Source organism: Phascolarctos cinereus, unplaced genomic scaffold (genome assembly GCF_003287225.1).
Source record: "Phascolarctos cinereus isolate Bilbo 61053 unplaced genomic scaffold, phaCin_HiC Scaffold_2;HRSCAF=192, whole genome shotgun sequence".
Lineage (NCBI taxonomy): Eukaryota > Metazoa > Chordata > Mammalia > Diprotodontia > Phascolarctidae > Phascolarctos > Phascolarctos cinereus.
Genome location: NW_027555625.1, coordinates 52,404,297 through 52,429,406, shown reverse-complemented (window position 1 = coordinate 52,429,406; position 25,110 = coordinate 52,404,297). Strand labels below are relative to the sequence as shown.

Here is a 25,110-nt window from a genome sequence, read left to right as displayed (position 1 = left end):
TCACAAGGTTTCCCAGGACATCTCCACTTTCAGCTGAACTGCCAAATGAGATAACACATGAAAAGCGCTTTGCAACCCTTCAGATGATAACTAAAAGCTGCCTATTATTACAAGATTGTAGATGCCGAGCAGGAAGGGGCTGTGGAGGGCCTCTCGTGCAGCCGGTCCTTCCCTTTTCCAGCATAAGGACCCCTTTCTAACTCCAAACTTTTCGAATCCAGCAACAAATATAAGTGAATTTCTATCTTTTTTTTTAATCACAATAGCAGCAGAGGACCTGGTTTCAAATCCCTCCTTTCTCACTTCCTACCTTTATAACTCTGAACAAGTCACCTCATCTCTCTGAGCCTCAGTTTCCTTATCTGTAATATAAAGGGGTCCAAGTAAGATAACCACGAGGGTCCCTTCTGACCCTAAAGCTATGATCCTTGGAGTCAGGAAATCCTGGGTTCACATTTTGTCTTTTACACATACTGTTGAGGTGACCCTGGCTAACTCATTTAACCTTTCAGTTCTAAGACTGTAGATTACAAAGTTGTCACCTGAAGGAAGGTTTCCTTTCTCCAGTGAAATCACAGGTGAGGACAGAAACAAGCTAGTAGCCGCTTGCACTTGAAAAATTGTGTGTGTGTGTGTGTGTGTGTGTGTGTGTGTGTGTGTGTAAAAGTAAATCTAGTAATATTACCATATTACTAAAAATAGTAATATATGTGTGTATGTATATATACATGTGTATATGGCATATTATGTATTCAGTCTACAAAAGGTACCTCTGTTTAATTCATTAGGCTGAGTCAGACTGCTTATTTTGTTGGAGCTAAATAAGGACCAGCATTATAATTCTCATTTGCATATTGATTCAAGGACCCATTGGGTTACAGATAACTCTAAGACCCCTTCCTTTCCCCCTCCTCTCCCTCCCCCAACTCCCCACCTCCAAGGATCTGTGGCTAGAAGATTGGGAAGCATTGCTCCAACCCAACCCCTAAAGAAAGCTGAGGTCTAGGGAGGTCCCCAAACTTACTGGTCATACACATCATAGACTCTAAAGCTCAGAACCCTGGTCTTCCAGTACCTAGACCAGTGTTCCTTCATCTTCCCAGGAACAAATCTTGAGTTCTCTTGGTAAGAAATGTTTCCACTTTCTGCCTTCCTGAGCATCTGGTAGAGTAGAAGAGAGCTGGGAGAAGCCATGATAAGTGGGGCCCAGCTGTGGGTACCCCTGCATCCCATGGACTAGCAAAGATAGGTGGCATAGGTACAGGTATCAGTTCCTGGTGCCCTGAGTGGCTGAGGACATTGAATAATATTGGTGATGAATATCAATCCTCTGTTTGCCCGGTTGAGTTGGATGTAGCAAGTCAGAGCTGGGAGGGACATTAGAACATAATGTCAAGGTTGGTAGACTTTCGGACCTAAAGGTCAGGGCCAGGAGGGACCCTAGGATATAGAATGTCTTAGCTGGAAGGGACCTTTAGGAAACCAAAGTCCATAATGGGCAAGTGACTTGCTCAAGGTCACACAGAGAGTTGATGGTATAACCTGGAGTTTATCGCAGTACTCCTGCCTTAAGTCTCCCTCCTCCATCCTGCCTTCAGCTGCTAAAATGATTTTCTCACTCCTACTCAATAAACTCCCAGTGGCTCCCTATAACTCTGGGATCTGTTGAGCATTTAAAGCCTGGTCTCTTCTTACCGTTCCAGTCATCTTTCTCTCTATTCCCTTCCATGTACTCAATGATCCAGCTATGACAGGCAGTTAACTGTTCCTCGTAGATAATATGTCATCTCCCAACTCCTCAACTTTGCGCTGGCATGCCCTCCCTTCTCACCTCCGTTTCCTGGCTTCCCTCAACACTCAGCTCAGATCCCACCCTCTGCAAGACAGACGTCTTGCCACCACCCCCACTGCCACTGCTAATGCCTTCCTCAAAGATTTCTGTCCATTTACACAGTTAACATGTATGTGCCAAGTTATTTGCACGTTGTCTTCTGCCTTCGCCCATGACCTCCCTGAAAACAGGGCTGTCTGTATCCCCAGTGCTTAGTACAGCACCTGGTACATAGTAGGCATTTAATCGATGCACGTTGACTCACTGACTCCATACCCTTTCCACTGTACCTTGACATCGTCTTCTTTCTGCCAGGTCAGCCTCTCCATGGGCTCTCTGGTCTAGCCGTGTCCTCAAGGACCCCAGAGCTAACTCCCCGTCACAGAGCTTCTAGGACCCTAGGGCACCAATGTAATCCTTGCATTGTCACCTCAGCTCCCATCCCCAGCTCAGGGACCCCAAACCAAGACACTCATTCCTACTTACATTGGCATCAGTTTGCAGGGTGACTGTGCCACCCAAAGGCAGTCCTGATGCTGGGTTTGTAATGTGGTAGAAACAGCACTGGGCTCTTCGAGTCTGAAGACGTGGGTTCAAATCCTCACTCTGCTACTTACTCTAGGTGTGATGTTGCAGGAACTCATTTCTCCTGTCTGGGCCCTCATGTGTAAAAGGAAGGGGTTGAATCCAAGAATCTCTAAAGTCCCTGTCAACCCTAAATCCTCTGACTCTGGTCCTCATTCTGCTGTTTACCAGCCACGTTACTCTGGGCAAGACAATTAACTTCCCTGCGACTCCGGTCCTTCGTCTGTAAAATGCAAATAGTAATGGCAGCTGGTGCACCTCACAGGGATGCCTTGATCAAGAAGAGTGTGTCTGTGAAAGCACTTTTTGGGTGGTAATGTTCTTTAGGAACATGAGGTGGAATTATTCTTACCTTTCCTATCATTTTAGCATACCCTCTTTGGGTTTGCAGTGTGTCTCCCCCTTCTCCCTTTATCCGTACAATGGTCATTTTTAAAGCTCTTGCCACAGTCACAGTACTGTGTTAAACGCTTCAAGGAGATGCAATTCCTGCCCTCAGGAAGCTTCTGGTCTAGTTGGGAGATATAATAATAGTGGAGCACCTAGCTCCCTGGGGGCCATTCCTGGTATCTCTGCCCTCTGGGCTCAAGTCAAGGCTACCTTCGATGTTCCTTTTGCCAGGTTTCACAGTCCTTTGGGATGGCAACTCCTCACTTTCTCTCACCCCTCCTATCCAATCTCTGTTGCCAAGGCCTGTCGACTTTCCTTTTATAGCATCTGTTGAATGGGCACCCTTCTTTCCTCTGACACTGCCTGACCACCCTCTTGCAGGCCCTCGTCCCCTCCTGCCTGGACTATTGCAATAGCCTGCAAGGGGGTTTGCTAGCCTTTTATCCCTCCCCACTCCAATCCATCCTGTACTCAGCTGTCAAACTGATCTTCCTAATGTGCAGATGTGACCATGTCAGCCCCCTACTCAGTAAACTAATAAATACCAGTGGCTCTTTATCTCCTCCAGGATCAAATATAAAATCCTGTCATTGGCGTTCCAAGCTTTAGAACCTGTCCTCCCTACCTTCCCCCCTCCCCTCTTTAATTCTCCATCTCACCCATGTGATACCATTGGCCTCCTTGTCCTTAGAAGGGCCATCCTTAGTGAGCTGTGCCCCCCGTGACTCTGCAGAGCTGTGTTTTCTGGCTATGTTTCCATTACATGGATAAGAACAAACACTTCCATCTCCCAGCTCTGGGCATTTTCATTGACTCTGCCAAGCTTGGAACAATCTCCCTCCTCATCTCTACATCCTAGCTTCTCTGCCTTCCTTCAAGTCTCAGCATTTTAGCTCACCTCCTACAGGAAGCTTTTTCCCATCCCCCTTAATTCTGGCTCCTTCCCTCTGTTAATTATCTCCAATTTATCCTGCATATCGCTTGTTTGCATGTTGTCTTGCCTACTAGACTTTGAGAGCAGGGACTGTCTTTTGTCTTTTTTTGTATCCCCTACACTTAGCATGGAACATTCTAGGTGCTCAATAAATGTTCCTTGATTGACTGATTACCTGGGGACAGGGAGAGATTGTGATGCACCACACCCGGGAAGTGGGCCCAAGGTGTTTAGGATGCCTGTCTCCTGCCATAGTGCATGGACAGGTAGAGCCAAATAGCTGTCTTGTTCTCCTCTTATCATCCTTTTGTCTTTTTTCAATCTAGATGAATTGGAGTTAATCTCACAGGATGGGGAAAGCAAAGTTCGTGCCAAGAGGAGTCTCCCTGAGGGAATTTCCTGGGGTCCATTCAGTGGAAACATCCAGAGTGAAGGCTCCTCACCAGGGCAAACAGAGACGGTAAGGATCTCTAGCTTTCTACCCCCTATTTCCTACTGCCTTGGCTCCAACCCTGATGGCACTTGACCCGATGTGGACCTTGGAAATTGCAGAAGAACCCTGGATTTCAATCCTTGAGCAAATGAGTAAAGTACATTTTTAAAATGAGACCCAAAAAGGGGAACTATCTTTGCCAGAGTCACACAGCAAGTGAAATGGCAGAGCCAAGATTGAAAGCCAGGTGCCCTGATTTCCACTCTGGGGCTTTCTACCTTGTCAGCATGCATTGGGTAATTGTCTTCTGGACACCCTATTTAAATATATGATCCAAATTAAGCCCCCTTTGAAAATGTCTCCCTTGCTTGTGACAAGACCATGCCAGTAATTTCATTCTCCATTGTATTAATTATAGCTCATGTTTCTATGGCCCTTTAAGATTTGGAAAGCACGAGTAGGATTGTCCCTGAGGGGAGGCATGAAGAGCACAGATCTGGTCACTGAATCCCAGGATTCTAGAATTATGCCATGCTCCCCCTCCCCCTTGCCCCAAACTTAAAATCACTCATTGTGCGACCTCTTTTCATAGAGAGGAAAACGCTTGGAGAATCTCTTGTTCCTGTTAGGTGGTACAGGCAGAAAATTGAATGAGGTTTAAGGAAGGCATGTAGATAAGTTATGGGGTGATTGATGCATCCCAGATTATAGGACCATAGCCCGAGAGCTGGGGCACCCAGGACATGCAGTGGATGAAGCACTAAGCCTGGAGTTAGGAAGACTCATCTTCCTGAGTTCAAATGTGGCCTCAGACACTTACTGGCTGTGTGACCCTGGGCAAGTCACTGAACCCTGTTTGCCTCAGTTTCCTCATCTGTCAAATGAGCTGGAGAAAGAAATGGCAAATCACTCTAGTATCTCTGCCGAGAAAACCCCAAATGGGGTCATGGAGAGTTGGACATGACTGAAAAACAACAACTCAGTACTCTAGCCTACCACACTCCATTTTGATCCTAACTCTGTCATCCATTCTCATTAGGTCTTCCCCTTACCCCCAGCTTGGGGTCAGCTGTTAGGTGGATGAGCATACCATCTATGCCTTTATCCACTTCACTGATAAAAATGTTAAACAGCGCAGATCCAAGCACAGATACGTGGGGTCCTTCCCTGGAGACTCTGTGCCACATTGGCACCGAATCATTAACAACTGTTCTTTCAGTCTGGCCATGCAGCTAGCTCTGAATCCATCTGATTGTGTTATCCTCCAATCTCTATCTCTCCACCTTCTCCGCAAGAATAGTTTGAGATACTTTATCAAAAGCTTTGTAGACAGCTGGGCAAGCTGTGTTCGTAGCACTCCCTGATTCTGATCATTTTGTAATCCTGTTCAGAGGATTAAGGTTGTGTGGCATGACTTGGCTTAGATGAAGCCAAGCTGGCTCTTTGTCATCGTTGTTTCCCTTTCTAGATGTTCACCAACCATCCCTTTAATGATCCCTTCTGGGGCTCTCTTAGGAATCCAAGTCAAGCTCACTGGCCTAGAATTTGTAGACTTGGTTCTCTTCCTTTTTGTTTTGGAAGATCAGATCATTTGCCCTTCTCCAGCCTTGTGCCACCTCTCCCATTTTCCATGATCTTTCAGGTTGTACTCCCAGTGGCTTGGTAGTCATATCCGCCAGCTCTTTCAGGCCTTGAAGAGGTAGGTCACCTGGGCCAGGTGACTTGAATTTGTCCAGCTGGATGATCTCTAACAATCTCCTGACTTATCCTGTACATCAACTCTCTGTTAGTCAATTTTGTTTTATCATTTCCAGTGTAAAAGTCATTCTCCTTGGCAGGGAAAACAGAAGCATAATAATAGCTCTGACTTGTCTGGGTTGTCCACCCCAAGTAAAAACATGTCATCCCTTGTGTGATACTCTTTTTTGTTAAAAAATTAAATTAAATTAAATTTTAAAAAAATAAGCATATTTTTAAAAACCCACCCTTTTTGATGTTCTTAGCTTTACTTGCTAGCCTGGGCTCACTCTGAACTTTGGAATTTCTGACACTTTTTCCAGGATCTTGCCATACTTTGATGTTTGTATTCTTTTACCTCTCCTTGTTTCCAACTTCTGTACATTTCTTTTTAAAATCTAAGTTGGTGGGTGGCCTCCCTGTACATGCCCATCAGTCTCTTCTCGGGTCATAATGAGGATAGAACACTAAACATGGATTCAAGAAGACCTGAATTCAAATTTGGCCTTACATACTAGCTGTCTGACCTTGGGCAAGCCACTTAACCTCTGTTTGCCTTAGTTTTCTCAACTGTAAAATGGGGATAACAATGGCACCTACCTCCCATGGTTGTTGTGAGGTTCAAATGGGATAGCATTTATAAAATGCTTAGCACAGCACATAGCAGGCACCGTAGAGATGCTAGCTTTCATCATCATCAACTCAGTTCAATTCAGTCATTTTTCAGTCTTGTCTACCTCTTCATGACCCTATTTGGGGTTTTCTTGGCAAAGATACTGGAGTGGTTTGCTATTTCCTTCTCTAGCTTATTTTACAGATGACGAAATTGAGGCAAAGAAGGTTAAGTGATTTGCCCGGTGTCAATTTAGGAGAAGCTGGCAGATATATTCTCACTCAACTACAGGTCAAAAAGTCATATAGTCAGTCAGCTAATAAGCATTTATTAGGCACGTTCTATGTGCCAGGCACCATGCTAAGCAATGGGGATACAAAAAGAAGCAAAAGACAGTCGAGGAGCTTACAATCTCCTTCACCACCTGATTTTCCTGGCTTCCTTCAAGACTACTCAAATCCTGCTTTCTGCTCTCCTTTACTTCCTTCTCCCCACCGACTCCCCTTCCAATGCCTCCCCTCCATAACTACCATTTATAGTCCCATTTATACTGTATGTGTCTTGTATGTATATGGTTATTTGCATATTGTCTCCCCCCATTAGAGTATGAGCTCTTGGAGGGTCCATCTTCATATCTGCAGCTATTAGAACAAGGCACTTAATACATTCTTGTTTACTTATTAACTTGTCTTGATTCCTGCCCAAACCAACAGCCTCCTGCTTCTCCTCCCCATTAACCTCTCTGGGCCTCCATTCCCTCATCCATTAAGTGAGGAAGTTGGAGCAGATGATCTGTAATGACCCTCCCAGGCTCTGACATCCTATATTCCAGGGGAGAGCTCTGACATGCCATGATTTGTCTTTCTGTCCCTCCTCCTGAAGGCCTTTGCTCTTGAGACTGTGGGTGGAGGACAGTCCTGGGAGAATTAGTAGGTCATTAGAAACACTTGCCAACCCGGTGAGATATCTGGGAGGGTGGAGGGAGTGGGGGGCCCAGGGAGTGATAGGGAAAAAAGTCATCCCAAAGCTTTGACGTCCTGAGGTCCTTGCAAATGGGGGCGGGAAGGAAAGGGGAGTCTTGCCTCTTTTTCTTTCTCTCTCTTTTTAAGGCTGAACTCCTTTTTATCTTGTGCAGAATTAAATCCTTGATTAACCCTTATCTCCCCAGTTTGGCGGCTATCTGGGCTTCGGCGCCTGGTGTCCAGACACACAGTACAAGATGATTGATTTCTTAAAGATCTATGCTGCTTTCTGATACTTCATTTATTGTCTAAATATTTTTGCTAACATTTCAGCGGCCCCCTTATCGAGCTGGGTTGATGATTCCCAGCTCTGCTCTTGCTGCTTGCCTCCCTTCCTATCTCTGCCCAGAGAACTGAGGAAGGAATCGTGGCGTTATCCGAGATAGTCGCTATCACCCACCAGTCTATTTTTCTTCGTTGTTTGGAGAGGGAAGAAGAGAGAGGGGAAGAAGGGGGGAGATGTAGGGCGGGGAGAGGGGGAGAGGAAAAAAACCAGGAGCAACCTTTCCTTGCACTGTCCTCCTCTTCCTTGCTTCTAATTATTGCCTGGCATTCCCCCGGCCTCTGTGGGGATGGATGAGTCTCTGACAGCTTGGAAGGCATCTCCTCCCCTGGCTAGAGAGTTTGGAGGTGAAACAGCCTTGGTTCTGTGAAAAAAATGAGTAGAACAGGAGAATAGAGACTCGGGTTCTAGCCCAGCACTGTGTGACCTTAGGCAAGCCTCAGTTTCCTCATCTGTCAAATGGGAGTAGTAAGACCCACCTTTCTGTTGATAGCAATGTTAGAAACACACAAGAACGGGGATGGTAACCCGTTGAAAGGGGCCTCCACCCTGCCTCAGGCTCCTGTAGATTGAGGAGTAATCTTTGACCTGCCGCAGAGTTGGCGTGAAAATCAGATGAGATGATGGATGAGAAAAATGGGGATAATCATAATGGCACCTACCTCCCAGGGTTGTATGAGGAGCAAATGAGATAATGTCTGTAAAGTGCTTACCATAGTGCCTGGCACATGGGAGGTGCTATATAAATGTGTGGGCAGCTCGGTGGTGCAGTGGTTAGAGCGCTGGGCCTGGAATCACAGAGACTCATCTTCCTGAGTTCAAATCTGACCTCAGACACTTAGTAGCTGGGTGGCCCTGTACAAGGGACATATCAATTTATATGAGGCTGAGGCAGCACTTGAACCCAGGTCTGTCTGACTTCAAGGCTGACTCGTGGCTCCTTGTGACCCCATCATGCCTTCTCATGGGCTCCAGCTGGCACAACACCTTGCCCAGGAGGTCGTGGTCAGTGCCAAGGCCAGGCTGTGAACTGAGGCCCTGTGCTGTCAAGACTGTTGACTCCTGCTCTGCCATGCTGCCTCCCTGGGTGTGAGGAGTGGCGATCGATGATACCATGCCAAGTCTGCTGCTAGTGCGTGGCATCATGGAAGAGCTGGCAGAGCACGGGGCAGAAGCACCTCGGCTATGAAACCAGCCTCAGTGGCTTGTCCTAGGGCCTCGTTAACATGACACTGACCAGCTGTGCACTGGGGGCCCAGCGACCCTCCCCTGCCCCAGACAAAGGGTCGAATCAGACACACCGGCTTCTGCCTGCCCCTTGGGGCCCACTGCAGCTGGGTGCTGGGCGGGGGAGGCTGCCCGGCCAATATGTGTGGGCACACCAATCCCTTGGGTTTTGCTAAAGCACCAAAAGGCAAGTCCCAGGATTAGGGTTGAGGCTGGAGCTAGGGAAATGAGGGGATTAAATGTATAGGGCAGTGAGGTAATGCAGTGGAGAGAGAACTAGGCCTGGTATGGGGAAGACCTGAGTTCAAATCTGGCCTCAGACACTTACTAGCTGTGTGAGCCTGGGCAAGTCACTTAACCCAGTTTCCCTCAGTTTCCTTATCTGTAAAATGAGCTGAAGAAGGAAATGACCAACTACCCCAGTATCTCTGCCAAGAAAACCCCAAATAGGATCACAAAGGGCTGGACACGACTTAACAGCAGCATCACGGCTGTTCAGATTCTTCACCTCATGCATCTTCTCTTCTCCAGATAAAGTATCATGTAGCTCTTTTCTTTCCCTGATCTGTGTGTAGTGAAGCCTCTGCTCTGCTCACCCTCCTCTAGATGTGCTATAGTTTCTGAATCCCCTTCCTGAATGTGGGTCTGGAACAGAAGGCTCTTTTCCAGATGTGGTCCTAGCCAGGTTTTCAGTCTCCCAGTCTTTCCAGCTGTGGAAGAGGCCCAGGGAAGCCGGGTGGAGCAGATCTGTATAGATTTTAGACCAATATTGCTTCAGCTGGACCCTAGACCTTCCCTTCACATTTCCTTCCAGCCCATTCCTTGGCCTGATTATCTAAGATAGGAAGCTCCTACACCCCCTCCCCTCCCCTGCCCAGAGGGAAGGGAGGCGTGGAGCAACCATGAAGATGTCCTGGATCCTGGTAGCTCCCCACCCAGGCCAGCCAGGGCTCCCTTCCAAGTCTCTCCCATTTGAGGCCCGATTTGGAAATGCCTTCAGATCTGAAGTTGCCTTCCCCAGCTCTGGATGGTGCAGTGCAGAGAATCATGGATTTGGAGACAACAGACCTGGGTTTGAGTAGGGGCAGCTAGGTGGTAGAGCAGATAGAGCACCAGCCCTCGAGTCAGGAGTGCCTGAGTTCAACCCAGCCTCAGATACTTACTAGCTAGGTGACCCTGGGCAAGTCATTTAACTCTTCTGGGCCTTTATCTGTTCAATGAGAGGGTTAGAAAACCTTGTAGGGAGCCTGAAGAGCAAGTCTGATTTTCATTTGTCAATTTTTATCCTTCCTGGAATGAATGAGCTTGACAGGGCACCCAGGGGTTGGGCAAGTTCACTTGCAGTTCTAGAAAGAGGTTTGTTAAGAGAATCACCGAGCTAGAGGCTTTTCAACCTCACACCCACCTGAGCAAGCAATCAGCAATTGGGGTTAAGTGACTAGTCCAGGGTCATCTAGCTAGTAAGTATCTGCGGCTGGATTTGAGTCCTCTAGACTCTAGGGCTGGTGCCACCCCCTAGCTGCCCCGATGAGCATCCCTTCTACTCCAGCCTTTCCTTGCCCTCCTCTGCTGAGGGAGAGACTCATAGCCTCCAGAGGAAGCCCATTCCCCTGTTGACTAACTCTAATTATTAGGACATTTCCCCCTATGTCACGATTAAATCTACCTTTCTGAAACTTCTGCCCATTACTCTTATTTCTGCCTTCTACAGTAAAACGAAGGGGCAGCTGGGTGGCGCGGTGGATAGAGCACCAGCCCTGGATTCAGGAGGACCTGAGTTCAAATCCAGCCTCAGACACATAACACTTGCTAGCTGTGTGACCCTGGGCAAGTCACTTAACCCCACTGCCTAGCCAATAAATAAATTAATTAATTTTTTAAAAAAAGATAAATAAAATAGACTAAAATGAACTTAATCCATCATTTGCTTGGGAGGCTTTCAAATACTTGAGGTCCAATGTTGGATTTCCCTTTCAGCCTTCTCTTCTCCATTAGAAACATCCATAATTTCTTCAGACTCTACTCATCCAGCATGATTTCAAGGCCCTTCACCCCTAATTGCCTTTCTGTTAATCATTGTCAGTCCTAAAATGTGGCACCCAGAACTGAAAATAGATATGGTCTGACTTGGGTATAATGGGATGATCACGTCCACTGCTTCTCAACACAAGATAGTGTCAGCGGTTTTTGGCCATCAAGTCACTACCAACTCATACTGAGGTTGAAATCCACCAAGACCCCCAGATCTTTTTCCAGACCTGTTATCTAGTCATGTCTCCACCATCCTCTACTTGTGAAGTTCATTTTCTTAAACCTAAGTGTAAGATTTTGATTTTATCTCTATTGCATTTTACCTTATTAGATTCAGTCCAATAATTTAGCTCAGTCGTTCTTGAAGTGTGATCGGAGGGTCTCGGGGGACTCCCCGCTTCCTGGGGAAGTCACCATTTTTGGACAGCTCTCATTGTTAAGAGAGTTTTTCCTGACATCAAAAACTGGGAGTCCCTGAGACCCTTTCAGGAGCTCTGCAAGGTCAAAACTATTTCCAAGACAATACTAAGATGTTTTAATTTCTAATATACTAAATAATGATGGGGATGGCCCACACAAATAAGCTCTTTGGGGAGTCCACAATAAGTCTTAAGAGCAAATGAGCTGATGGGGCAGCTAGGTGGTGCAGTAGATAGAGCTCTGGCCTTAGAGTCAGGAGGACCTGAGTTCAAATCCGGCCTCAGGCACTTGACATTTACTAGCTGTGTGACCCTGGGCAAGTCACTTAACCCTGACTGCCTCACCAAAAAGCAAAAAAAAACCCAAAAAAGCAAATGAGCCTAAAAAGTTGGAGAACTACCTTTCTAGCCTGTCAGGATTCTTTTTTGGAGGGGAAGGATGGGTTGAGGGGTCCTGGGTATCATCCACTGTGGTAGCTCTGTGTCATCCAGGGATTAGATAAGCAAAGATATATATGTTACATAGCTTTTCCCCACCTGAATGGTGAGATAATTTATCAAATCCTTTGCTAAAATCTAGATAAGCGAATTCTGCAACATTCCCCTGATCTGCGGGTTTTGAAACCCTATCAGAAAAAAAAAATGTTAGTCTGGTATGACCTATTCTCAGTGAAGTCATGCTGGAGTCATAATCCATCTCTTCACTTTCTAAATGTTCAATTAGCATTTCTTTCATGAACCTCCTGGAATTTTCCCAGGAATCAAAGGCAAGTTCACTGGCCTATGGTACACAGAGTATTCTTTTCCCTATCTTAAAGGTCAAGACATTTGACCTTCTCCAGGTTTTGGCTCCTCTCCTTATTGTCCACTGTCTTTGAGGTATCACTGACAGATTGGCCTAACCATCCCATCTGCCAGTTCTTTCTTTCTTTCTTTTTTTTTTTTGGAGTTTATTAATTTATTAATTTTTTAGTTTTCAACATTCACTTCCACAAGATTTTGAGTTCCAAATTTTCTCTCTATGTCATCCCCACCCCTACCCCAAGATGGCTTGCATTCTGAATACCCCTTCCCCTAATCTGCCCTCCCTTCTATTCTGCCCCCGCCGCCTTCTCTTCTCTCCTTCCCCTTCTATTTTCCTGTAGGGAAGGATAGATTTCTTTTTTTTTCAGGATTGATTTCTATACCCCATTGCCTGCATTTCTTATTTCCCATCTGCCAGTTCTTTTAGGACCCAAGGAAAGAGTTCATCTGGGCCAGGGGATATGGATGCTTCAAGTGCAAACTCTGTACTCCTTTCCTGTCTTCTTACCTGTCTTAGGTGTCAACTACCTGTTACCTGGGGCAGTTAGGTAGCACATTGGCTAGGGCACTGGGCTCATCTTCATGAGTTTACCTCCTGACCTCAGATACTTCCTAGCTGTGTGACCCTGGGCAAGTCATTTAATCCTGTTTGCCTCAGTTTCCTCATTTGTAAAAAATGACCTGGAGAAGGAAATGGCAAGGTACTCAAGTTATCTTTGCCAAGAAAACTCCAGATGGAGTCACAAAGAGTTGGACACAAGTGAAAAATGACTCCACAACAATAACTGAATCTGTTACCCATTTTTTTCCTATCATTTTCACCACAGAGGGCATTCTTCTTGGCGGAGAATCTGAGAGTTGAGCAGTCTTTGTAACCCGTCATCATCATCCCATTCACCCCAAGAAGCAGCCCTATCCCTTCTTTGATATTCCTTCTTACCCCAGAATAGCTAACAAAAAAAGAAGAAGGAAAAAACACCATGAAGCTATGTTTTGTTATCTTGGGCCTTCATCCCTGACGCTATTTTCCCAGCTCAGTGTGATACTCCTGTGTCTATCCTCTGCTTGCATCACCTGTGCAGTCAGTTGGTGAGTTCCCTGTGCGTCTACATTGGTCTCTTCAGACAACCCCCATTCCTCCTCCTCATTGGAATAGTCCCTTTTGTGTCTTCAGAATTCCATTCTGAAGAATCCCCCATTCTTCCTGGGCTGACTTCCCTTGTAGACGTTTAGGCCCTAGGATCCTATTTTTCCATTTTTTCTGAACCTTTTGAAATTTGTTTTCCCAAGATTTAGGCTCCACGTCAGACTGTCTCCGACTTTCCCCTTTTCTGTCGCAGACTTTAAGAGGGAGTGGTCTCCTCTCCCCTGATTTCCCTTCATTTCCACCCTAATAACCCATCCCTCCATATGGCGTGATGAGATGGAGTGACCACATGGTGAGAATTCAAAATAGAATGTGTTGGATCCTCCACCTTGTGAAGGATAAAATTATCGTTGAGGCGAGTCAGGAAGCTGCTGCTCTGCTTTTGACAGAAAGACAGTTTCAGCAAATGCCTGGCTAATGGAGATCTCCCGCCACCGCCGTCACAGAATTGGAGACTTGGAGGGCACTTCACTGGCTGTCCAGGCCAAGCCATGCACGAGTATACGTAACACGATGACACTTGACAAGAGGTTGTCTGGCCTCCACTTGGAGGTCTCCAAGGTGGGAGAAGCTACCATTTTGGGACCTGCTCTCATTGTTAAGACATCCCGCCTTCCGCTCATTGCTCCTGCGGATCAAACAGAAGGAGCCTTATCTCTCTTCGCATGACAGTCCTTCAGATACTTGAAGACACATATCATGTCTCACCCAAGTCTTCTTTTCTCCAGACTAAACGCGCCCAAATCCTGCAACATTCCTCACGTGACAAAGGTTAAAGACCCTTCATCATCCTAATTGCCCTCTTCTGGCGCTTTCCAACTTATCAACGTCCTCCCTAAACTGTGCGCCTGGAATTGAACGCAAGATGCCAGATGGGGTCTGAGAGGGCAGAGTACAGTGGGAATATCACCTCCCTCTTCCTGGAAGCTCTGGCCCTCTTTTGTTGTTGTTGTTCAGTCCCGTCTGACTCTTCGTGACCCCATTTGGGATTTTCTTGGAAGAGATAATGGAGTGGTTTGCCATTTCCTTCTCCAGCTCATTTGACAGATGAGGAAACTGAGGCAAACAGGGTTAAGTGACTTTCCCAGGGTCACATAACTAGGGAGGACAGATGAGGAAACTGAGGCAAACAGGGTTAAGTGATTTGCCCAGGGTCACATAGCTAGGAAGTGTCTGAGGCCAGATTTGAACTCAGGAAGATGCCTGGCACTCTATCCACTATGCCACCTAGCTGCCCTTAAGATAAACTCTAGCTTAGGACAAGCTGAATTCATGGCTCCAACAAAGCTGGATGCCCCAAGGCCCTCTTAATGCAGCCCAAAATTACATTAATTTTATCAGCTACCTTACCTAACTGCTGACTCATTGACCCTGCAGTCCACTAAAACCCCTAGATCTTTTTCAGAACAACGGCTGTCTATCCATGCCTCCCCCTTCTTACACTTGTGAGGTTAATTTTTTTTTAACCCAAGTTCAGAATTTTAGATCTGTCCCTATTGAATCCTTCTGATTCAACCTAGCCAATGCTCTGAGATACCAAGATCATGCTGTCAACAATCCCTTCCCACTTGACATCATCTGAATATTTGATGAGCACACCATCCATGCCTTTGTCCGTGTCAGTGATAAAAATGTTCAACAGAACCGAGACATAGACCTCCTGGCAGGTTGACCTTGAATCATTAACAGCTACTTTTCAAATCTGGCCACCCAATCATTTCTGAACTCACCTGGCCGTGTTATCATCAAATCTTTATCTCTACATCTTCTCTACGGAATAGCGCCACGTGCTTTATCAGATGCTCATCTGATTGTTTCATACTCCTGTCAGAAAAGCAAATGAGGTTATTTTGGCGTGACTTGTTCTTGATGAAGCCAAGCTTTGGCCCTTCATGACCACTGCCTTTAATGATCCCATCTAGAATTTTCCCAGGAATCAAAGTTAAGCTCCCTGACCTATAGTTTAGAGTTTAACTATAAACTATATACTATAGTTTTATATATATATATATATATGTATGTGTGTGTGTGTGTGTGTGTGTATATTATAGTTAACTATAAACTATAGTTTATGGTTTCTCTTCCCTTTTTTGAACATTGGGACATTTGCTTCTGCCAGATTTGTGATCTCTTTCCCAGCCTCATCATCTATTTCCTCTTCCTGAGTGATCTGTAGCATACTCTAATGACAGTAGCAGTTTCCTTCCTACTACCATTTGTGTCTTCATCCAAACATTCTCCGTGTTCTCTGCCTTTCCACCCCACCCCACAATGCACTTATTTCCTAGATTTCTTCTTCTAAGTATATCGTTTTAACATACAATGCTATTCAGCACCACCATCATCCAGGCACCACTCTTAGACTTGCTCTTTCAATTGGTGTACCTTGCAGAGACAGGGCAGCTAGATGGATCAGTGGATAGAGCATTGGACTTGGAATCAGGAAGACTCATCTTCATGAGTTCAAATCTGACCTCAGACCCTTGCAAACTGTGTGACCCTGGGCAAGTCACTTAACCATGTTTGCCTTTGTTTCTTGTCTGTCAAATGCGCTGGAGAAGGCAATGGCCAACCACTCCAGTGGCTCTGCAAAGAAAACCTCAGATGGGGTACAAAGAGTCATGACCGAGAATGACTGAACAAATCCCTGTAGTCTAAGAGCTCTGCTTATAGTAAGCATTAGGTCATGTAGTCCAGATAATCAGTAAATGCCTTGAGTACTGACTGTCCTTTTTTTTTTTTTAATATTCAGTTTGGGGATTTTTATTATCAGAGTGTCTTTTGTCTTTGTTTGTATCCCCAGTATTTAACACGGTTCCTGGGAAATAGCAGGCACATAATAAATGCATATTAATCACTATATAATAAATGCAGTGTAATAATTGACCAACTAGCTGACTATGTGCCAGGCACTGGGGATACAAAAGAAAGGCAGAAGCAGAGGAGTGGGGCCACATGAGTTCAGTCATTGAGCACTTATGAATCATTTACTATGTGTGAGGTATTGTGCTAAGGGCGCAAGAAGGGCAAAAATAGTCCCTGCCCTCCAGGAGCTCACATTCTGAAGGGGAAGACAACATGCAGGACGTATATAGAATAGATGGTAGTTGATCTGGGAGTGGAAGGCACTGGCAGCTGGGGGACTGGGAAAGGCCTCCAGTAGAAGGTGGGACTTGAGTTGAGTCTTACAAGAAGCCAGGCAAACCAAGAGGCAGAGGTGGTCAGGGAGCATTCCTGGCAGGAGAATGGACAGTATCATCAATTCCCAAGTCAGGAGATGAATGTGGATTATGAAAAACACCAACTATTTTCATGGAAGGGAATTAGGAATGAGAAGTCTAGAAGGGTAGGAAGAGGTCAAGTCTAGAATCTTGCTCCCATGTTGATTCTTCAAAAGCATTTATTAAGCCCCTATTGTATACTAAGCACTTTGCTGGGGCTTAGGGAGAGAGAAAAAGTTTAGGTAAGAGCTTGCTTCTAGTAGGGACTTAAGATCCATCTAGAAATCCAAGTAAGCAATAATAATTAATGATAAGCTTCAGAACAAAGTGCTCTGTGAGGCCCAGGGGAAAAGTTGGGGAATATCATGGTGGGCTTCCTGGAAGAAGGGGGTTACTTGAGTTACATTTTAAAGGTGGAGAGGAATTTGACAAGTGAGCTGAGGAAGAGATAAGATATCCCAGGAATAGGAACCATGTTAGCAGAAGCAGAGATCCATAAGAGGGCCCAGTGAGTTGTCCAGTTTGGCTGGCATGCGGGCTATGTAGAAGAGAGAATGCTAGGATGGTGTCAGGTTGTGGAAGGCCTCAAATGCCAGTCAGAGGAGTTGGAACTTTTCCTTGTCTTGTTTCTCCCAAGCAAACAGCAAAGACGTGGCTCAGCCCCAACTCTGGGTCCCATCCCAGCCCTGACCCTCTCTTGAACTTAGTGGTCTTTCAGTTGGGGTCTCTCACGATGACACTGAGTTTCCTCCCTTCTCTCGCAGACCTAGCGGTGCCTCTGGCGTCTGGCTAGGGGGGAGGGCCCAGTTCCCTCCTACCTCTGCCCTGCCCCCCCCTTCCCAAGCAGCCACTGCGGAGCTCACCTGGGGGAGGCAGACAGAACAGTCGGAGCCACTGCTTTTTGAAGTGGTCTCCAGCCTTCTTAGAAATTCCGTCCCACCCGGCTTGGCCCTCCCCTCTTCTCCTCCCCCGACTGATTGCACAGGAGCCTGGAGTCACCCTGGGTCTAGCCCCCCCCCCCAAAGCTTTAAAGTTAATTAATAACCGGGGGTGCCCTTCCCTCTCCCCCTCCCCCCACCCCTCTTTTTTTGATGCTGTTTTATGAGACGTACAGTGAGGGTTCGGAGCAGCCCCAGATAAAGTTGTAACAGCGGATGCGGTAGAGATAGAGTTTCTGATGGTTATCAGGCCGGGTGCAGAATTGAGACACTGACCTCTTTGTTAGGGGGAAACAAGGAAGGTTCTCAGATCCACCAGGAAAATTTAAAGTGGCTGTTATCCTCCGGTTAGGGCCTTGAAGAGCGGGGAGGACAGGTCCCAAGGGCAGAGAGGGTGCTGGGATGGGACTGGAAGCCACTGGCTTCCATCTGCTCTGGAGGGACCAAGGCTCTGCATGCTTTACCTGAGCCCCAGAGCGAATGGCCAGGGAGTCGTGTGCCATTCAAGGCCCTGGAGGGAGAGGGGAAAGAGGGAATACCTGCAAGTAGCACCCCCTCCCCACCTGATTCCCCCATGACTTTAGATGGTTTGGGCAGAAACGACCAGCTGGGAAATTAAAAGTAGCTCATTTCCCTGATGCCCCCATGGCAGGCATGGGCCCCCCCCGCCCCCCACCATCAGGTAGAGTGGGGTGAAGGGAAAGGGACCTTTGAAAGCCCAGGAAAAAGAGCTACTGTTGTATTACCATTCGGAATTGTGGGGGGAAAATAAACAATCAGCCTTCTCACTATTTCAAATAACTCCACAGGGGAAGCCAGAAACAGAAATCTGCTTCCTGACCCCAACGTTTTCCCTTCACCGTGAGCCCACACTCCCTGGGCCTGAGGTGGAGGGGAGAGAGAGGGGCGGGTGCAGGCGGGTACAGGGACACTAGCCTAGCTGTGGCCTGAGGAGACAATGGGCAGGGTCTGGGGGAGATTTATCCAGCCCATCCCCTCCTTTGGTAGGTGAGGAAGCTGAAGCCCAGACAAGTGAAGAGTTTGTCCAGGGTTACCCAGGTAATTAATAAGCAATAGAACAGCTATTTAAATCTCCATCATCTTACTCTGAACCCATGACCTTCAGGCTGTACTCCGCTCCCTCTCCAGCATCAGGCTGGATCACCACTGGCAAGGAGGACGTGTTGGGTGCTTATGGCGGGCCTAAATGGAGGCAGGTGCATCCCTGTCTGGGGCAGGGGGGTGGCTTCAGGTGCCATTTCTGACTTAAGCCAAGAAACAGGATCTGGACCCAGAAATGAACAGCCCCTTTGGGCAGCTCTCTAAGCTGCTCCTTCACCCATCCTTGAAGGCCATTACCCTTTAAAAACAGGATTTATCCTTTGGGGCCAAGTGGGTCTCCCTCTAAAAAGCCCCTTTCTGCAGTTACCTGGATATGACTTGGACACTGGTCACAGATTCCCCACTGCTAGGTGGTGGATGGATAAGTCCATTCAAATGAGGCAAATCTTTATGATTAAACTGTAAGTGCACTGAGGACAGAGATAGTGTCATTTTTTTTTCATCTGTACATAGGATGTCCCTAAAGCCTTAGTACACTAAGACAATATTTTAGAACATAAGGTTTGCATACAGTTGGTGCCTAATAAAAGTTTGTGGAAGTTCTAGAAATGGAATCAACAAGAAATTATGCATACACAGACTAGTGTAACAGAGGAAGGTCTTTGGATGGATAGCTAGCAAAGGGGTCTCTTGACCTGTTAGAGAAATGAACCCAGGGACATGCTGGAGCCTCCCAGCTCACAAGAGCCGATGGTTCGATTTTTTTCAGTGTGAGCATCGACATCGAAATTGTCAATTGCTACAGACTAGGGCTTGATTAATTTCTTTGTTGATTGTTTAGACTTCAGAAAAGTGAAGGGGGAAATGGTAATAATACAGATTATATGTGTGTAAAAGCATATCTTGCACATGGATTTTTTTTCTTCCAAGAGTCAGTTAAATATTGACCAGAATGCTATTGGATGAACCCCACCCGAATAAAGCACGCCCCCCCCTTTGTTGTCCCTCCTCTTGCCCCGTGGCTGAGAATCATTAGTACTAATCACAATAACCTGCATTTCTGTAGTACTTGAAGAGTTATTAGCTGGGCTTTCCTCACATTTCATTGGAATGTAAGGTCCTTAAAGGCAGAGTTTTTGCGTTTCTTTGTATTCCCAGGAAGCACAGTGCCAGGCGCGTGGTAGGCTTGTTGACGGACTGGCACCAACCCTGTTAGAAATAGAGTTCAGGAAGTATTGTCCCCAGTATTGAAATGGACAGAAGGAGAGGGGACATCATTGCGTCCATTTATAGGGCTCCTGGTTCCAGCTCAGTGCCCTGGAATCAGACGTGGAGCCTCCTAAATATCTACCTGAGAATTGAGGACAGATGCATGTGACCTCTTCCATCCTGCATACATGGTTCTGGAAGGACAGTCCCCATGGCCTCTTATCATCATGCTCCCTGTCTCCACTCCACCTCCTCCTCTTCTACTTCTACCTTCTCCCCTTCCCCCTCCCCTTCCCCCAAGTCCCTCCAGGCCAAAAGAGAGCTAGGGGACCAGCTCAGACTGAGAAATACGGCGTTTCCCCATCTTCCTCAAAGAGCACATACAGAAAAATTAGGAGTGTTTCTGCCCCATCAGCAAAAGTTGAGTGTGTGTGTGTGTGTGTGTGTTTTTATCAAGCTGTGAACACTCTGCTCCTTGGAGTGATAAGCTTTAAACCGACTAGGAGACTGTCAGTCTCAGTTTGAGGGTTTAGAAATATTGGGACGAATAATTAGATTTCATATCGTTACTGCAGCAGCCATCGAAGGATCAGCCAGATTAATTTTTTTTTACCCTCCTCCACTCATTAATATTCATTAGAGACATATGAAGACAGAGATGGGCTCCGGCCAGGCACAAGCAGGAGCTGCTGAGCCTCGGCTACTGTGGGCTCCCAGAACAAGGCTTTTCCCAAATGGAGGAGTGAGTTTCCTTCTCCACACCTCTCCCCCAACACACCCCACTCCTCTGCCCTGAGCTGACCTGGATGTGAAGACAGTGGTGTGAGGGGAGCCTGCCTGGTCAGCCCCTCAAAAGCATGGGACTGGGGGGCTTCTCAGGGGGGAGATGGTCCCCTGCTCTCTGTCACTGCTTGCAGTGCCTGTCCATGCTTTTGTAGGGCTGGAAAGGACCAGTGAGACCATTTAGGTTGCCCTCCTAGATAAATTAGACTTTGCTGCATTCTTCTCATAAGGTGGCTCTCCGTGAGGGCTTGGTGAGATGTCACTCCATCAGTCAGCTGAGAGGAAACCAGAAAATATCAATGAGGGAAAATAGCCCAGATGGTAAAACTGAGGCACAGTTGCTATCAGCTGCTCTCAGTGACTGGCTTCTCAACCAGCTTCACCATCAGGAGCTTGAAATGGCATGGAAGCTGGCCGGGCTTGCTGGGTCACAGACACAGCGACCTCTCACCTGGCCAGAGAATGGAGACCCGTGACATCCGGCTCTGGGGGTGCTAGTCATCTGTCTCATCTGTTACACTTTTCCAGAGCCATTATTTCCTTTGGTTGTCACCCCCACACCTGTGAATTTGGGGTTCTGAGCCCAATTTAAGAGGTGAAACAGACCCAGCATGGTTCAGTGACTGACCCAAGTTCATCCAACCAGGAAATGCCAATGCTGGCCCCAGAAGACAGGTGTGTTAACCACCATGGGCATCCGTTCTCCACCCAGATGAGAGGTTACTGTCATGGTGATCCAGACCGGGTTTCAGGACCTGGGTCAGGGGACTTGAGCCACTTTGGATGCCTCAGATGAGCCACAAGGTGAAGCTGCCACATGTGCTATCTGGCTAGACAGTTGCTCTCCCAGCTCTATAGGACACACACACACACACACACACACACACACACACACTGCCACATGTGCTATCTGGCTAGACAGTTGCTCTCCCAGCTCTATAGGACAGACACACACACATACACACACACACACATACACACACACTGCCACATGTGCTATCTGGCTAGACAGTTGCTCTCCCAGCTCTATAGGACACACACACACACACACACACACACACACACACACACACACACACACCCCCACCCATGTGCTGATACAGATGTTGCCCAGCCAGATTGGGCTGTTCAGTGAAGGGTGTGGTGTTTGCTGCAAGCCACGAGTTGGGTGAAGGAGTTCTCTCCATCCTGGGTGCCCTTTTGTGTCTCCTACAGCTCTTAGCCCTTGTCAGGAATCAGGACCAAACTGCCTAGGTTTTGAAAGTGCTGTGAAAACCATGCCAAGAGCCCCAGGCTTGAAAACTCAATTGCCATCATCTGGTCCCTGCTGGCCTGGACTCCATCCTTCCTTTCTCTTCCCTTAGACTGACACAGCTTTTCATGGCTTCATGGGAAACCAGGAGACCCAAGTCCCATTTCACTCTGGCTCTGCACCTTACTTTCGGTATCTCTTCTCTATGCCTCTGTTTCCTCCTCAGTAAAACAAGTTATATGCTAGGATCATAATACTGCTTATCTAGAGCTGAGAAAAGACCCGAGAAGCCATCTAGATGAGGAAATTGAGGCTTGTGGAGGTTAAGTGGGGGTAAGGCTAAGACTAAGGTCTCTCTCAGGTCTGACAGCTTTAAGATCCCCACTGGCCATACCATTCTCTGTTCTAAGATCCTTTCCAGCTCCTGTCTAGTCTAAGGTTCCTTCCAGCTCTGATATTCTCTGTTCTAAAGGCCCTCTGAGCTTTAACATTCTATATTCTAAGGCACTCTCCAAAGTCTGAATAGTCCTTTTCAACTCAAACGTTCTTTGGCTCTTGGTCCCATACCAAAGCCTCCTGCTCAGTATAGGGACCAGTCACATGCCTGCCACCCCCAGCCCCTAGTTCTCTGTTCCCCAGCCTTCTCCCTGGCACCCAGCTGAGGTTAGGGGTTAGGTGACTGATGTTTCCTCTACTACCGGTGCTTGGAGGACAGCTAGACCCCATGGGTCATGCCAGAGGAAATAACAAGTCCATTGCCTGCGTTTCTCTGGTTCACGATAAGCTGCCCATCTTTCATGGAAGATGAGCAGCCAATAGCTTGGGGCAGGACAGGGGAGTCAGACAAGGGTTTGGTTGGAGGGGAGTGGTGCTAATGATCTTTTCCCTTCAAAACTGATGGGTGTGCCCCATGAGGCTTGTAGAAGGAGGTTTAAGGACAGTGTGCTAAGGGGAAAAAAATGAAGCTGGGAATGAGGAGATTTACATTCTGATGCTTGTTCTTCTTCCAAACAGTGTGATTTGGGGTGGGTTCCTCAGGCAAGGGGGCTCAACCTCTGACGGCCAGCCAGGGGCTCTTGAGAATAAAGAGGAATTGTCAAGGCTCGTGACACAGCCTTATCACTGCCAAGACCTTGGGTCTATGTCATGCCCAAGACCTCCAGCCTTTGATATCACAGTTCAAGCCCCAAGGCTTTCCCTAGGAATATATAGCATAAAGAAAGGCGACATGAGCAAGGGAACCAGTGGCCTCAGAGCGCGAGAGCTCTGCCCCAGGAGGATCCATCGCTGGCTTGTGCCTCCTGCTCTAACACTGAACAGCATATTTACGGTAATGGGACCTAGCTAAGCAGACCAGAAATCTAGGCTATCTCAGCTTTTATAAGCTGCCTTCAGGCAGCCTTGGAGTGAGAGGCAGGCTGCAGCCTTCATTAGAACCATTAGCAGCAACCCGCTGCCTTTCTGCCCCACAAATCAATAGGGATGCTCTTGTGGTAACATACTTCTTTCTTCTGGGCTCTGATTTCTTCACCTGTAAAATGGGATCAGTAGTCCCGGCCCTGCCTGCCTAAATAAATGTTTGTTTAATTGAATTGAATGGAGGTCAGAGTGTTTTGGAAAAAAAGAAAAGTCTAACGTATGATAGAAGTAAAAAGAAAAAAAAATTTAAGAATATCTATAAAATACCCAACCAATAGAGAGGGTACCACCCTCATCTCCGTCCCCCAAGCTCACCGCAACACGAGGCTTAATTCTCCACTCCTTACCATCTCTCACCCCACACCCCACCCCCCATCCAAGCTATCGATTTCACCTTTGCCACATCTCTTAAATATACCCCCTCCTTTCCCCCAGTTCAGGTGCTCATCACCTCACATCTGGATTACTGCAACAGCTGTTTCTGGGTCTGCCTGCCAAGGGGGGTGGGGAGGACTGAAGCTTAGGCCAACTTCTAGAACGTTCCCAAACCAAACCAAGCCCACCCCAGACTCACCATCTCCATCTTATCCAAAGAGGAATGACTGAAGGACATATTCATGGTGCCAAAATTAATAATAATAATAATAATAATAAGTAGCACTTATGAAGCACCTACTATGTGCTAAGTACTTTACAAAAAGGATTTCATTTGATCCTCACAGCCACCCTGGGAGGTAGGTGCTATTATTACTCCCATTTTACAGATGAGGAAACTGAGGCAGACAAGTTAAGTGACTGAGTCTGAGGCTGGATTTGAACACAAGTCTTGCCTTCAGTCCAGCAGTCTGTGCTGCAAAGGATCTCAAGTCAAAGACCTTTTGTTCAGATATTAGCTCTGCTTCTCACTCTGACCCGAGACAAAGTGCCTCCACTCTCTGGGCCTCAGTTTCCTATTCTATACAATTCAGGATTGGTATAGACTTTTTTCATGTCCTGGATCCTTTCGGTAGTCTGGAGAAGCCTACAGACACCTTCTGAGAAAAATTGTTTTGATACGTACATTCATAATGAAAGGAAAAGCTAAGTTGTAGTTGGACATTAGTAAAAATAAAGACGTCATTTTTTTTCCCATTCAAGTTCACAGATACCCCCCTCATCCCTGCCAAAATCTCTCCACAGAGAGACCCTTGGGGGTCCGTGTACCCCAGGATAAGAACCTTGTGTCTACCTGATAAGAAATGACCTTGAGGCCAGTCTAGCTGATCCACTTTAGAACTCACCATGGCATCAGTCTTGATCTTTCTTGAGAAGTCCCTCCCCCAGACCCTTGCCACCACCCAGCCCCCAACCCCGACTGTCAAAGCTGTGCTTGGAGTGGGTTAAAGGGCCCAGCCAATGCATCCCGTTTCTTCCTGTGATTGCTTGGTCCCTGGCTCCATCTGAGGGATGTGCTGGTGACATCACTGACCCATGCCCTGTTTCTCATGTTTCTGCCCCTGACAGAGCCCGCCCATGACCCTGCTGGTGGGAGAGGAGTGCTGCTGGCTGACGAAGCTCCCCCTGGTCTCCAACGAAACAGATGCCAACTCGGTGATCTTCAGGAAGGGTTGGTATTGTGTGCAGTCCTTGGGGGGAGGGAAGCGGTCCTGACTGCTCTGTGGGGCTGCCCCTTAAAGGAACAGCACCACAGGCCCCCGTCCCAAAGAAGGGGCCTTCTTTGAGTCTGTCCTTTGTCTCGGGGGCTAGAGCCACCAGGGCCCCAGGTCACAG

The 25,110-nt window shown here is 47.1% G+C and overlaps 1 protein-coding gene across 1 annotated transcript in view; it reads left to right on the top strand.

The window, feature by feature from the left end:
• ZFPM1 (zinc finger protein, FOG family member 1) overlaps nt 1-25,110 on the top strand; it is a 200,681-nt gene that overhangs the window by 155,935 nt on the left and 19,636 nt on the right. The window contains exons 4-5 of the mRNA XM_020989183.2: nt 4,067-4,200; nt 24,844-24,946. Of these exons, the coding sequence (XP_020844842.1) occupies nt 4,067-4,200; nt 24,844-24,946 (237 nt within the window). The remainder of the gene's footprint in view (nt 1-4,066; nt 4,201-24,843; nt 24,947-25,110) is intronic.